At 40.8% G+C, this 14,487-nt stretch overlaps 1 protein-coding gene across 1 annotated transcript in view; it reads left to right on the plus strand.

The window, feature by feature from the left end:
• SV2C (synaptic vesicle glycoprotein 2C) overlaps positions 1-14,487 on the plus strand; it is a 241,378-nt gene that overhangs the window by 207,890 nt on the left and 19,001 nt on the right. The window contains exons 9-12 of the mRNA XM_024247277.3: positions 3,318-3,482; positions 6,313-6,446; positions 8,237-8,440; positions 8,892-9,051. Of these exons, the coding sequence (XP_024103045.3) occupies positions 3,318-3,482; positions 6,313-6,446; positions 8,237-8,440; positions 8,892-9,051 (663 nt within the window). The remainder of the gene's footprint in view (positions 1-3,317; positions 3,483-6,312; positions 6,447-8,236; positions 8,441-8,891; positions 9,052-14,487) is intronic.

The raw sequence follows: 14,487 nt of genomic DNA on the forward strand, positions 1-14,487 counted from the left end.
TCTCTGGAAGCTCCATGAGGACAGGGGTTTTTAACTGCCTTGTTCAAAGCTGAGTGTGGTGCCATGCACCTATATTCCAAGCTATTCTGGAAGCTGAGGTGAAGGATTGCTTGAGCCCAGGAGTTGGAAGCTTAAGTGTGTTATAATCACACCTGTGACTAGCCACTGCCCTCCAGCCTGGGCAACATGTCAAGACACCATTTCTAAAAAAATAATAATAATTTTATGTCTTGTTCACTGATGTATATTCCTGGCATGTAATAGCAGCTCAATAAATAGTTGTTGACAAATGAATTAAACTGCCATATATGTGTTCTAGGAAAAGAGGAAATAGGGAGAAAATAACAAGATTTTATTTGCTAATCGCTGACATAGTCACTTTAGAATGTGTGTGTACAACTCTATTGTTGCCTAATTTGCTGTTTAGAAAAGAAAAATTAGATAATACCCTACACTTTCAGGTCAGCAGGATCTCAGTACCTTATAGAGCCTAACATTTATGTTGCAAGTTTCATCTCTTAACATCCCTAAATCAAACCAGGCAAGTGATCGAAGATGACCACTCTTTCTTAGTGCCTGAGGAGGTGGAACATGGAGAAAGAAGGAAGCTGGGAGTCAGAAGACCTAGCAGCCCATTCTGCTGGGTGACTTGGTTAGCTTGTGACTTGGAGACATTTCTCAGTTCCTCATTTCTAAATTAAGAGGGTTGACTTAGAATATGTAAAGTAATTCCCACCCAAGCTCTAGAAAATCCATTAATCTCTGAAGGAAGGGAAGGCTGAATATTAACCTATATTAAGTGCTTACTCTGTACCTAAGCAAGGGGTTAAAGACAAAGAAGACAAAGATAAGCAAGAAGGAAGTCCTGCTGTCAAGGTGTAAAGAGTAATCATCATTATCTGGCTTGTTTATTTTGTTTACTAATTCATTATTGATCATATTTTAAGCTTTATGATTTGTTTTACTGCTATATCCCTGGAACCTCAATAGTGCCTAGTATTTAGTGCATGTTCAGTAAATGTTTGCTAAATAAATGACAAATTAGCCAAAAGCCCTCCACATCATTGATGATGGATGGACGTTCCAGGGTAATGTGCCCTCCTCATTGTTGCCATTTCAAGGTTTGTGCCCCATGTATGTGACTAGAGAACAATGCCATAAATGTTGTACCCCTAAGTCATTTCTTCCTCAATAACTACCCTCACACCCCCACAGTCATTACTATGAAGAAAAGGGGTGGGAATCCTGAGGCACAGATGTTTCTGGAATCCTAATGACAAAGATGATAAAAACAACTCATACTGTCTTCTGAGCACTTTCTATGTGCTAGGTACTTGACATCCCATTTAAACTGAGCAACCACCCAGGAAGGTGGATACTCCCATCATTCCAATAGTAGAGATGGGGAACTGAGGCTTAGATAACTGGCCCAAGTTTAGGCAGCTAGTAAGCGACAAGACCAGGATTCAAACCCAGCCTGTCCTCCTGCAAAGGCTATGCCCATACCCACTTCTTTCCCTGTGTAGCTAAGTGTCACTGGGAATAAACTAGAGCAGTGGTTCTCAAACTTGAATGTGCGTCAGAAGAATCCCTGGAGGACTCCCCTGCCAAAGTTTTTAATTCATCAGGTCTCACTGGAACCTGGGTTTGTGGGGGATGATGATCCTGCTGGTCCGGGGACCTTACCTTGGGAGGTACTACTTTAGAGCAGCACAGTCCAATAGAGATATCCTGTGAACAACAGGTGTCATTTCAGACTTTCTGGTGGCCATACACACACACACAAAGGAAATAGATAAAATTAATTTAAATTAATTTTAATACTACATTTTGGTTTTTTTGTTTTTTTTTTTTTTTGATGGAGTCTCGCTCTGTTGCCAGGCTAGAGTGCATTGGCGCGATATCAGCTCACTGCAACCTCCGACTCCCTGGTTCAAGCTATTCTTCTGCCTCAGTTTCCTGGGTAGCTGGGACTACAGGCATGCACCACCACACCCGGCTAATTTTTGTATTTTTAGTAGAGGTAGGGTTTCACCATGTTGACCAGGCTGGTCTTGATCTGCTGACCTTGTGATCTGCCTGCCTCAGCCTCCCAAAGTGTTGGGATTACAGGCGTGAGCCACTGTCATTTCAACATATGATCAGTATAAAAATTATTAGCAACAATTTTTACCTTCTTTTTTTCCGTAAGTCTTCAAAATCCTGTGGTATTTTATATTTATAGTATATCTCAGTTTGAACCAGCCACATCTCAACTGCCTGGTAGGCACACGTGGTTAGTGGCTTCTGTACTGAACAGCACAGCAGCATGACACAGCTGTTAGAATAACACATTAGAGGTCAAGAGGCAGAAAGGGGAAATAACTTGGAATCTCTGAGAATAACACGAACGTCCTCTTCCCAGCCTCTAACTACCTTGGGAACTGGCACTGTACCCCCAGGATAGCAGTATCACAGCAGTGTAGGAACCAAGAAAGATTCCCCATTAGCAAAAGAGGTCATTCTTTAGGGGCTCTCACCGTGCTTGGATCCCAGGAGTTTGTACCACCAGACTAGGAGAGAGAGTTTCTCAGAGCAGACTGGAATAATGAGAAAGATATTGGGGCCAGAATGCCAGGTGTCTTACTCCATTTCTGCTGCTGTAACAAACTACCACACCAGGTAATTTGTAAATAATAGGAATTTTATTTTTCACAGTCCTGAAGACTGGAAGTCCAAGATCAAGCTGCTGGCAGATTCAGTGTGCAGTAATGGCACAGTCTCTGCTTCCAAGATGGCAGCTTGTTGCTGAGTCCTCCAGAGGGGACAAATACTGTGTCCTCAGTGGTAGAAGGGATGGACGGGAAAAAGTGAGGGATGCAGCACCCTCACACCTCTTTTTATAAGGACATTAATTTCATTCATGAGGTCTCTGCCCTCCTAACTTAATCACCTCCTAAAGCCCCCACCTATAATACTATTATATTGGGGTTTAAGTTCCAACATGTAAGTTTTGGGAGGACATATTCAGACCAGGCACCATGTATGGGCATAGGATTGGATGCTTTCTGCATGTCTCTTCCCAAAGGAAGGGTTTAGGAATTACATACCTGGGGTTCTCCAGCTAACCATGGGCCATCTCTCAAGCTTGATTTTTGCAGATTAACGTTGGGGGAGAGGGACACATGGATTGCTGTATGATGAATTACTCATAATGTCATAGGGAGCTAGCCATTCTCCAGGAACTATTACATTACCACTCTGAAAACATCAGGGAGTTGCTCATTGCCTCTGGCATGCTAGCGCCTTTACAAACTCACATTTCTTTGTCTTCGCAGGTACTATGGATTATCTGTTTGGTTCCCTGATGTCATTAAACATCTGCAGTCCGATGAATATGCATTGCTAACCAGAAATGTGGAGAGAGATAAATATGCAAATTTCAGTATTAACTTTACAATGGAAAATCAGATTCACACTGGAATGGAATACGACAACGGCAGGTCTAGAAACTTGAAATAATTTAATTTGCTACCTATTCACAAAAACGTATTTCTTCTTAGCCTTCCCTGAACTGAAACAGGCATAGTTTTTTGTTTGTTTTAGTTTGTACATTTAGTCATTTTCATGGTGAATTTCAATACTTCCAAATAGGCTTTAAATAAAAGGTACAAGTGTATCCATTACTTAACTTAAAACTATTTTTGCAGCTAAGTTGCTTCATATTTATTAGGTAGTGGACGTGACTGGTGTGGAAGGAAAATTTAGAGCAATGTTGGAGAGCAACAAAAATAATGGAAGGAAGAGAAGAGTGAAGAGTATGGGAAAATAAGACAGGCTATAGGATTATTTAATTCACAGAAGAAATCTGAAATGTGATTATATGGGTCTTCTATTCCTGAGAAACAGAGCCACTTTTCAGAATTCACCCTTCCCAATACGCTGAATCAAGAATTGAGGTTAAATTGCATCAGGAAGAGTTTCAATTAGAGAACAGGAATCATTCCCCAAAGTAAAGGGCTTTGAAAGATGGAAGGGTCTCCTTTATGGGATCTGAAATACTTCTTGATGACAAGAGAGAACTGACTGAGGGAGGTGGTCCTGGGTCATTCTTTTAGAGAGGGAAAAGAGTAGACCAAGTACTTGTTTATATCCAAGTATTTTTGTTGCCTGAACAAATAATTGCCAGTGTAAGTTCATGATAGTTTACATCATTCTTAGGAAGTTGTCCCAATTTCAAAAGTGATAAAATAAAACTCTAAAATAATCAAAGTTCCCCAGGGCAAAAACCAGTTCAGAAAGATGAAAAAGAATTCAGTGGGATGATTATGATCTGTGTAAAGGAAAAGAGGGTTACTAACTAGGAGGTAATTGTTCAAATTAGCAATTCAATGAAGGAACTAATCATAATCCAAGCCAAGTGGGATCACCTTCACTCTCCCACATAAAACACTGACTTGAATCTGCACTTAACATTTCACAGAAAGCTTAGTGTCAAGTCCTCTGTGATGCCAGGGTGAAAACTGACTTTCAAAAGTATTGTTACTCCATTAGAAATTTCTAATATATGTTTGTGTCTCTGACAGTCGTATTTTTAGTAATATATGTTAAAGTTCTAAACTGGATACTCAGTCACTGCTTAGAACTTTTTTACATTAGCAATATAATGATTACTAATTTTAATAGTATTACAGTGTTTGTAAAACATATATGTTACACATTTATTTTAAAAGATGATAGAAACAATTTTTTTGTCCTTCAGGAAAATTTGAAATACCATTAATGAACTCATTTTTTAAAAAAATAGCTTTTTTATTCAGCATCATAAAATGGGAACTCTTTATGTACTGATATGGAGTAACCTCCAAGGTAGGCTAGAAGGAGATAAAGCAGGTGTACTTTAGACACAGAATGCTCCTGGAAGAGCACACAAGAAACTGACAACAATGGTTATTCTGGGCAGAGGAACTTGTGGCCTGGGGATGGATGGGAAAAGACTGACTTTTCCCGTTTTCAACCTTTCGAATTGTGCACCATGTGTACTCTCTGAACTATCCATTCAGAAAATAAAACTGATTCATTCCCTTTTCCAAATTCAGTTCCATGATAGAAAAATTGATAACTTTTTAAAGATGTGCCATTATTTAGCCTCTTTTGGTGCATTTAGATGTTTTTACTCTGGGTCCCTGGAGTGGGGATTGAAACAAGATCATTATTATTATTTCCAGGTAATGTACCATGGGAATGATTTTTTTTTTTTAAGCTGATTGGTCTGTGAGGCCATGTGCATTTTGAACCAACACATGTAATTGGGTATTAGGGAGAGAATAAATTTGAAAGTACTCAATAGTTAGTAAATTGCTTTTAAATCAACCTACTTACCTAGAAGGATCAGTCCCTTTCTGCCCCTAATAAGAGTGGTATTGACATAATAACTCCTTCCCCAGGAGAACAAGCATTTTCCTCTCAGTGACTGGCTAAGTGTACATTCATAGTCTCTTAATAAAGTACCAAGACACATTAATGAATATTTATCTGTGTCTGCTGGGAGTCCTTATCAATGCTGATAAGGCCTGAATCATGGACCCTTCTAAAATGTTATGATCATTATGACTGTTACCATCTTTACCACGTAGAATTCCCCCTTATAACACCCAAAAATGCACCTGAACAGGTTTCATCATTCTTCATGTTTCCAAAAATAAGCAGAGTTCTCATAATTCTTTTTGGTTCAAGGACTATCTGTTGGCTGTGAGAAGAAAAATTATCCTGGAAATGAGCGTCACCTATGAGTTTCTTCAACCCCAAGTCAGTTATTCTTCACATAAATGAAACAGAATTCTCATGCTCTCTCTCTAGAATGAAGAAGACTTGGATTTTCAGCTAGGGAAAAATAAAGTTATTAAAAGATCGGGTAGGAGGACTTCCTTAAGTTAGAGCCATTAACCCCAAATAGAGAATATTCAAATAAAGATATATATGAAGAAACGATAGGATTAAAACCTAAAGAATAGCCCCAGGTAATCCCCAAACTATCTTCAGTTGCATATCCCACAAAACTTTTTACCAACATTGCAAAAAGCTAAGGGAAGTTAGGAGTGTCATCTCTTTTCCTGGTGAAAAATAATATTGGTAAGCAACAAGATAGCCAAAGGTCAGCCTGGATGAGAAAAAGGAGAAAAAGCAGAGAGCTAAGAAAATCCAGAACTCTGTGTTCTTTATAATTAAGACAGTCCATAGTGGGGCATTCCATCTCTAAAACTATTTGACTTAGCTTTAAACTTTGATGGGCACAGTCATTGATTGATATGAATTTTTCTGTGTGTTGGGCAGATTCATAGGGGTCAAGTTCAAATCTGTAACTTTCAAAGACTCCGTTTTTAAGTCCTGCACCTTTGAGGATGTGACTTCAGTGAACACCTACTTCAAGAACTGCACATTTATTGATACTGTTTTTGACAACACAGGTAGGTGTGCTACTTAGTACTGCCTCTACCTGAGGCCTCTTCAAAGGGCCCACTGCGATAACCATGTGATAATGTGGGCAGAGGCTTATGCGGGAAGTGGATATTAAAGAATAAATGGAACAAGTTCTCTAAATCAGGTTGGATTAAAGGTTGGCTTGTATTGTTTGTCTTTGTCAGATTTAGTGCAAATGGAGCTTGCCAAAGTTCAAAAGTTGGCAACAACAATAACAAAAAATCCTCTGATGAATAAATTTTTAAAGCAAAGACCTAACCTGTAGTTTAGTTGTTTTGATAATCCTGGGTTCAAAATCTGGTGTTTGTTTAAATGCCTCAACTCTAAAGCCAACAGAGATAGACAACATGTGGCTACGCTCAGATACATATATATTTTTGGCCAAATCCATATAATGGGGTATTTTAAACTCCCCAGGGGGAAAAAAGGGGGAGGCAAACAAGCATTGATTGAACACCTATATACTGTTTTCTACTCTAGGTCATTAGACATTCATTATCTCATTTAGTTTTCACAGTAGCTGAGGCTTAGGAAAATTAAGTAATTTGTCCACAATTATAGAACTAGTAATAACAGATGTTTGAACCCAGATTTATTTGATTTCAAAGCCTGTGCCTTCCACTTTCCCACTCCCAAACATTGGTCTGTGTGTCCTGTAAAATGAATCCAGCATAACAGCCTGGCATTGGCAGGAGCATCAGCATTTGCCCTGTTGCCAGACCTGCCTTTTTAGTGCTCAGACAAGAGTCAGCTCTGCCTAGCTCCAAAGAAGAATGGGGTCAGATGTCTTTCTGTTTTTTGTTTTTTGAGCAATGCTATCTACCTGTCTTCTAACCCATTAAACCTCAGAAGACCAACATTTTGTCAGATCTTGATCAGCAAGGAAGATAGTTTCAATTCTCACAGCCTTTTAGCAGAAACCACCACCATCTGCAACTCTTCTTGGATGGTTTCAAATTCAAGAAAAGATTAGCAATGAATGCTGGTGACCTTCAGATGAGGCTGACTCTTGTTCCTCAGTAGATTCATTCACATAGACTTTAAATTATAAATTCAGCCTCAGGAAAGCCTTGTTCCTTCTCTGTGCCCTAGAGTCTCATAAAATGGCAATGATAAGGCTGACTCTTGCACTTTTTTTTCCTTAGAGACAGGGTCTTGCTCTGTCATCCAGGCTGGAGTACAGTGGCGCAATCATAGCTCACTGCGGCCTCAAATAAAAAATTATTATTATTGTTATTATTTTTGTACAGATGGTATCTCACTATGTTGTCCAAGCTAGTCTTGAACTCCTGGCTCAAGCAATCCTTCTGCCTCATCCTCCCAAAGCACTGGGATTACAGGTGTGAGGCACCACACCCAGCCCATGCACATTTTGAAACAAAGCGTTTTTATAATTGTAGTATGGACACTATTAGTACTATAATGACAGTCTTTATGTAACATGATAATTAGGACAAAGTAATATTGTAAAGGAATAAGCAAGTAATATAATTAGCAATGGCCAACCATAGGAAATCAGAAGATAACTGGACCCCTTAATTTAATTTATTCCTTTATTCAGCAAAAGTATCTCATCATTCACCTACTTTATGTTGTGAAGATCCAGACTACATCCTATGTTTTGACCAGAAGACCCAAAAGTCAAGCCAGCACAGGCCTGAAAGCCCTCAAGGAATTTACAATACTGTGATTCCTCTCCGAATTCTCCATAGGCTTTCTTATACTGGTGCATGCCTGGTAAGAGCTTGATGAATTGTCTTTGTTGTTGTTTCTACAGATTTTGAGCCATATAAATTCATTGACAGTGAATTTAAAAACTGCTCATTTTTTCACAACAAGACGGGATGTCAGATTACCTTTGATGATGACTATAGTGCCTACTGGATTTATTTTGTCAACTTTCTGGGGACATTGGCAGTACTGCCAGGGAACATTGTGTCTGCTCTGCTGATGGACAGAATTGGGCGCTTAACAATGCTAGGTATGTACTCAGTTTCATGTCAAATAAAAGAGCTGCCCCTGCAATCCAGAGGGACCCTGTTTCCCCCTGTACTCCCATCTATTAGGGATTTGCATCCAATGAGGAGAAATCCCTTAGACCTTACATTGGGACTAAATTATAGTGAAAATTATATCTAATTACATTTCATTTGAATGGTTTCCATGAATTAACAGACTGAAAAACTATGTGTAAAATGTATATTTTCCCACTTAAGTAGCTGAGTAAAAGATGATATGCATTTCATACTCTCTGTGTTCAGAGGCAGTTAGAGCCTTTCATTCAGGTGAACACACCAGTTCTTGAGCTTTATGGAGCCCATCCTGCAGCTTCCACTTAGAATTCAGTTTTCTTGAGCAATCCCAAGGACCCAAGGGTTCTTGCTTTAAAGATGACGGGAAACATTCCAGCCTTTTGTCTGCATTGTTGGCAGGTGGCTCTATGGTGCTTTCGGGGATCAGCTGTTTCTTCCTTTGGTTCGGCACCAGTGAATCCATGATGATAGGCATGCTGTGTCTGTACAATGGATTGACCATCTCGGCCTGGAACTCTCTTGACGTGGTCACTGTGGAACTGTACCCCACAGACCGGAGGTATGTTGAAATGGGCCTCTAGTAAGAGGTACTCTAAGCCCTCTGAGACCACTGAAAAATTATTTTAAAACAACCCAAACTGGCTGGGCACGGTGGCTTATGCCTGTAATCCCAGTACTTTGGGAGGCCAAGGTGGGTGGATCACCTGTGGTCAGGAGTTCGAGACCAGCCTGGCCAACATGGTGAAAACTTGTCTCTACTAAAAATACAAAAATTAGCCGGGTGTGGTGCCAGGTGCCTGTAATCCCAGTTACTCAGGAGGCTGAGGCAGGAGAATCACTTGAACCCAGGAGGCAGAGGTTGTGGTGAGCCAAGATCGCACCACTACACTCCAGCCTGGGCAACAGAGTGAGACTCCATCTCAAAAAAAAAAAAAAAAAAAAAAAAAAAGCCAAACTAACTGTCACTTCCCTAGGAAAGTAAAAATCCAAAAATATCTGGCTTCACAAAGTTGTAGGTTCCACTCATATCTTTTAAAAAAGAAAGTATAGGGGAACATATGTGCTAGCAGGAATTAATAGGGCAATGAAGCCAGTGAAAGAATTTAAGTGTGTCCTTAACTTAGTTTGTAGGCTAACAATATGAGGAAGCTGTAATGAAGCAGTGAGGATTAGAATTTAATAGCCTATCTTGGCCCACATTTTAAGTGGCTAACCAGTCCTTAGAGGGTCATTTCCTTAGGTTTGCAGATGAGTCTGCATGAGCTCTGCATTAAGCAACCACAAAGAGGTCTCTAGAATATATCTCTTGACCTTCCTGGTTTGTTGGAGGAAAGCCAAACACATTTCTAGTTATAAAAAACAATTGTGCTGGGCATAGTGGGACATGCCTGTAATCCCAGCACTTTGGGAGGCCGAGACGGGCAGATCACCTGAGGTCAGGAGTTCGAGACCAGCCTGGCCAACATGGTGAAACCCTGTCTCTACTAAAAATACAAAAAAAACTTAGCCAGGCATGGTGGCAGGTGCCTGTAATCCCAGCTACTTGGGAGGCTAAGGCACGAGAATAGCTTGAACCTGGGAGGCGGAGGTTGCAGTTAGCCAAGATCGTGCCACTGCACTCCAGCCTGGACAGCAAGAGCGAGACTCTGTCTCAAAAAAAAAAAAAAAAAAAAATTTGCTCCCAATATGGAAACACAGAGACTCATATCAGAGAAAGGGTTAGGGCTTTTGGGTATAGCTTCAGCAGCTTGAATAGCTAAATTAAAATAAAAGAAGCTCTGCTTTACCATTTGACATGAGCTAATACAAATGGCCTTTGCCTTCATGTACCACTCCTGTGCTATGTTGCCATAGAAGTCCTCTGTGCCAGAGGGTGGAGTCAGTATTATCTGGACTTTGAAATGTAGGAGAGTTTTTTCCTAGAACTGTGCAAAAACATTTGGGATATCAATTTGCAACTGCTCTTGAGTGCTTCCTCTGGGCCCATTCCCTTTTTTTTATTGACCCCAAAGAGGTGCATTCTCTTTGTGTCCTGTCCTGAGTCTAACTAACTTATATTTCTTCTTCAACAACATCTATTCAACATCTATTACTGAGCTTGCAGAACCCTATAGGTACCCCTCCATCCATCTCCCTGCAGAACATCTAACACTCAACCCTGGATATCTGCTTATCAAATATTCTAGTTCAGACCCTCAGTGACCCACCTATTAAATATTTAGGCTCTGAAAGGAACCACACAATCTTTGTAAGGCATCTCTTTCATTCATTCAACAAGTGTTAATTCTCTGTCTTTGTGAATGAGGTCCTGAGGTGGATGCCAGGGCTGGTGCTGCCAAAAGCAAGATTAAGACTCTGCAGCTTCATTGAGCTTTCTTTCATCAACCTCTCATTCTGCAAACAGAGATTAGATGTGGATTACACTATACATTTAAAATGAACCCCTCAATTGCTTGAGCCCAGGAGATAGAGGCTGCAGTGAGCCATGATTGTGCCACTGCACTCCAGCCTGAGCAGCAGAGAGAACCTGTCTCAAAAAATAAATAATAAAATAAAATAACCCCCTCAATGTTAAAGCAAGGCTAGGTCATAGCCTCCTTCCTTCTTCTTGTATACTGTAAGAGTGTGATACTGTTTTAGGAGAATCAGCTGCTTATCCCTCTGCCATAAGGAATAGAAGGATGAGTATTCACCTAGGACAAAAATCTGGCTTTAAAAAAAACCCTCATAAATTGAAATTGGTCAGGTCCTTCCTGTGAGAAGCACAGACCTACCGTGTTTCTGTTGTCAGAAAGGTTAAATATCAATTGAAATAAAAACAAATGTTGCTTTTTTGTATTAATTCAGGTCCTCCATGAAACAGATGTCAGGATGGGTTTAAACATGCAAAAATGTTATTAGAGGAAATGACTGTGCGAGAGAAGATGGAGAGGGAGTGAAGTATGGGAGAGCTGCAATGCAACTCTAAGCCTGAGTGAAGGAGGGAGGAAGGAGCATTTGGGTGGAATCTTCCAGACTATCCAGTAATCTAAGGAAGGTCTGGCAAGGCTGTTGGAGACCCAGAGGTCATGACAACATCAGCCTCAGAGGAGTCCTGTGTGACCCAGGAAGCAGCCTGCAGTAATAGTCCTGTCATGTCCAGTCATTGTCTGGGAGCAGCATGTGGGAAAACACCTCCGTGCGCACCAGCACGATCACCCAAAGGTCTGCCGGGGCATTCTCACCGCGGTCACGCTGTTGCTGGTAGACGCTCTCCAGCACTTAAGCAGATGTCATCAGATAATCACAGGAAGTCATTTCCTTTGGTGATCTAGAAGATGACTTGTGCTCCAGAGCAGCGTGACCATGGCCGTGGTAAATTCGCTAGTATGAGCTAATTAGCGGGTATCTGAAAATGTTTCAGGCTAAAACCTCTTCCACCTTTTCCATGTTTCTCTGGGTTGCATTAGGAGGCCTCCACTGATCTCTAACTCAGCTATTAGAGGAAAATCCCAACTGGTTGAGATACTCTATAGCCTCATCTCCCCATGGAGGCAGGATAGAATACAAGAATACAGGAATAGAACACAAAAATTCTGGCTAGAGGCTGTGCTTTACTTCATTCTCTTGTGTTGCTCTAACAAAGTACCTGAGACTAAGGAATTTATAAAGAAGAGAAACTCATTTTCTCACAGTTCTAGAGGCTGGCAAGTTCAAGATAAAGGCAGGTTTGGTGTCTTGGGTGAGAGCTACTCTCTGCTTCCAGATGTTGCTGAGTCCTTCAGAGGGGACGAACACTGTGTCCTCACATGGCGGAAGGCAGAAGGGCAAGAAGGGCCAGAAGGGCCAAACACTGTGTGAAGCCTCTTTTATAAGGGCCTTCATCCCATTCACCAGGGAGAAGCCCTCATGACCTGATCACCTCCTAAAGGCCCCCCTCTCTTAATACTGTTGCATTGGGGAATTAAGTTTCAACTTGAATTTTGGAGGCGTGCAAACATTCAAACCATGGCAGACTAATTTTCATCATAGAACGTTAGCACTGCCAACTTCCTGCCCAGTTTCTAGAATCTGTCCTTAATGATCAGAATGGAACAATGAGTCCACGCCCCTCTTGAGCCATTGAACGGCCAACTCCTGCCAAAATCCCAGTCAAAATTATCTTTGGGCAACATAATTTAAGGTATATTCTAAGTGCTATGAAAGTTATCACACTTGCAAGCCACATTTATCAACCACATTACAGACTTATACCTCTAATATTATACCTTTGATTTTACTAGGGATTTGTATTGGTTTGTTCTTGCATTCCTATAAAGAAATACCTGAGACTGGGTAATTTATAAGAAAAGAGGTTTAATTGGCTCATGGTTCTGCAGACTATACAGGAAGCATAGGAAGCATAGTGGCATCTGCTTCTGGGGAGGCCTCAGGAAGCTTCCAATCATGGCAGAAGGTAAAGGGGGAGCAGGCACATCACATGTAAAGAGCAGGAGCAAGAGAGCTCGAGGGGAGGTGCCCCACACTTTCAAACTTTCAAACAACCATATCTCACAGGAACTCACTCACCATTGCGAGGACAGTACCAAGAACATAGTGCTAAACCATTCATGGAAATCTGCCCCCATAATTCAATCATCTCCCACCAGGCCCCATCTCTGACATTGGGGATTACATTCCAACATGAGATTTGGGTGGGGCACACATCCAATCTCTATTAGGATTACATTTGCATTTACTATGAAAACACTAATGAGGACATTGTTCATTATAGGACACATCTTCTTCTACTCAGAGTCTACCATGAAGACTGAACATCTCAGGGGTGGGTTCTAGGAATCATTTTGTATTCCTCCACCCACGCTTTGAGAAGCTGTTATATGTCCTCACTTCATATGACAAAAATTGTGTAATTCTTCACATTTCCTTCTCTGTTGTGCAATCAGGAAGCAGAGGACCTGTGCCTCTGCTAAATCTGCATAGCCCAGATACTTGTTTCACTCTTCCTTATCTTGATTTGCCCCCTCTTATGCCCATTTTATTAATTTTGTGTCTTTTATAAGTTATCCTACCTAGATCATTTGATAAAGAGGCAGGAAATTTTGGAATTAAACCTAGATGTATTTATTGAATAGCACTTTTCTGTGCCAAAAAAATGAAACAACCATTTTTCCATTCTAAATGCCATCAACATCCTCCTTTCTTCAAAACCTCAGTATCAAAAATGAGCATAACAATTGCAGTCTTAAACAGATGCATGGTGACATTCTAGCTTTTTCCCCAGATTAGAGAGCACTTGCACAATGACTGGGACATGATGATTTAAGGGACACAAAAAGAGGTGGGAGGGGACTGAACATTCCAACCCTCTGGACATATGGTTGGTTTTTCTGGAGACCAGCCCAATCTAGAAGCTATCTAGGATCCCCTCAGCCAAAAGTCATCTCATTAGCCTACAAAAGACACTCTTTTGGTGGAGTAGGGGGAAGGATGGGGTCTCCCTCTGTTGCCCAGAGCTACAGTCTGTAACCAGAGCTGGAATGCAGTGATTCAATCATAGCTCACTATAGCCTCAAACTCCTGGGCTCAAGTGATCCTCCCCCATCAGCTTCCAAAGTAGCTGGAACTACAGATGTGCATCACCATGCCAGGCTAATTTTTTTTAATTTTTTTATTTTAAGAGATGGGGTCTCACTGTGTTGCCCAGGCTGGTCTCAAACTCCTGGCCTCAAGCAATTCTTCTGCCTCAACCTCTGAAGTAGCTGGTATTATAAGTATGACCCATTGTGCCAGGCTCCAAAAGATACCCTTATCCAAGGGTTTTAGGAGCTCTATGCTGGGAACTGGGGATGAAGACCAAATATTTATTCTTTACTTATACCATATATTTAAGGCTGGAGATTATTACTAAAGTGCAACTTATTATTCAGCAGATTTAGCTATGCAAAAGGTGGGAAACTATACCCCTGGACAGCAAATCAAAAACAAATCTACATTCCCTAAAACCTTAGCTGCT

Source organism: Pongo abelii, chromosome 4, assembly GCF_028885655.2.
Source record: "Pongo abelii isolate AG06213 chromosome 4, NHGRI_mPonAbe1-v2.0_pri, whole genome shotgun sequence".
NCBI lineage: Eukaryota > Metazoa > Chordata > Mammalia > Primates > Hominidae > Pongo > Pongo abelii.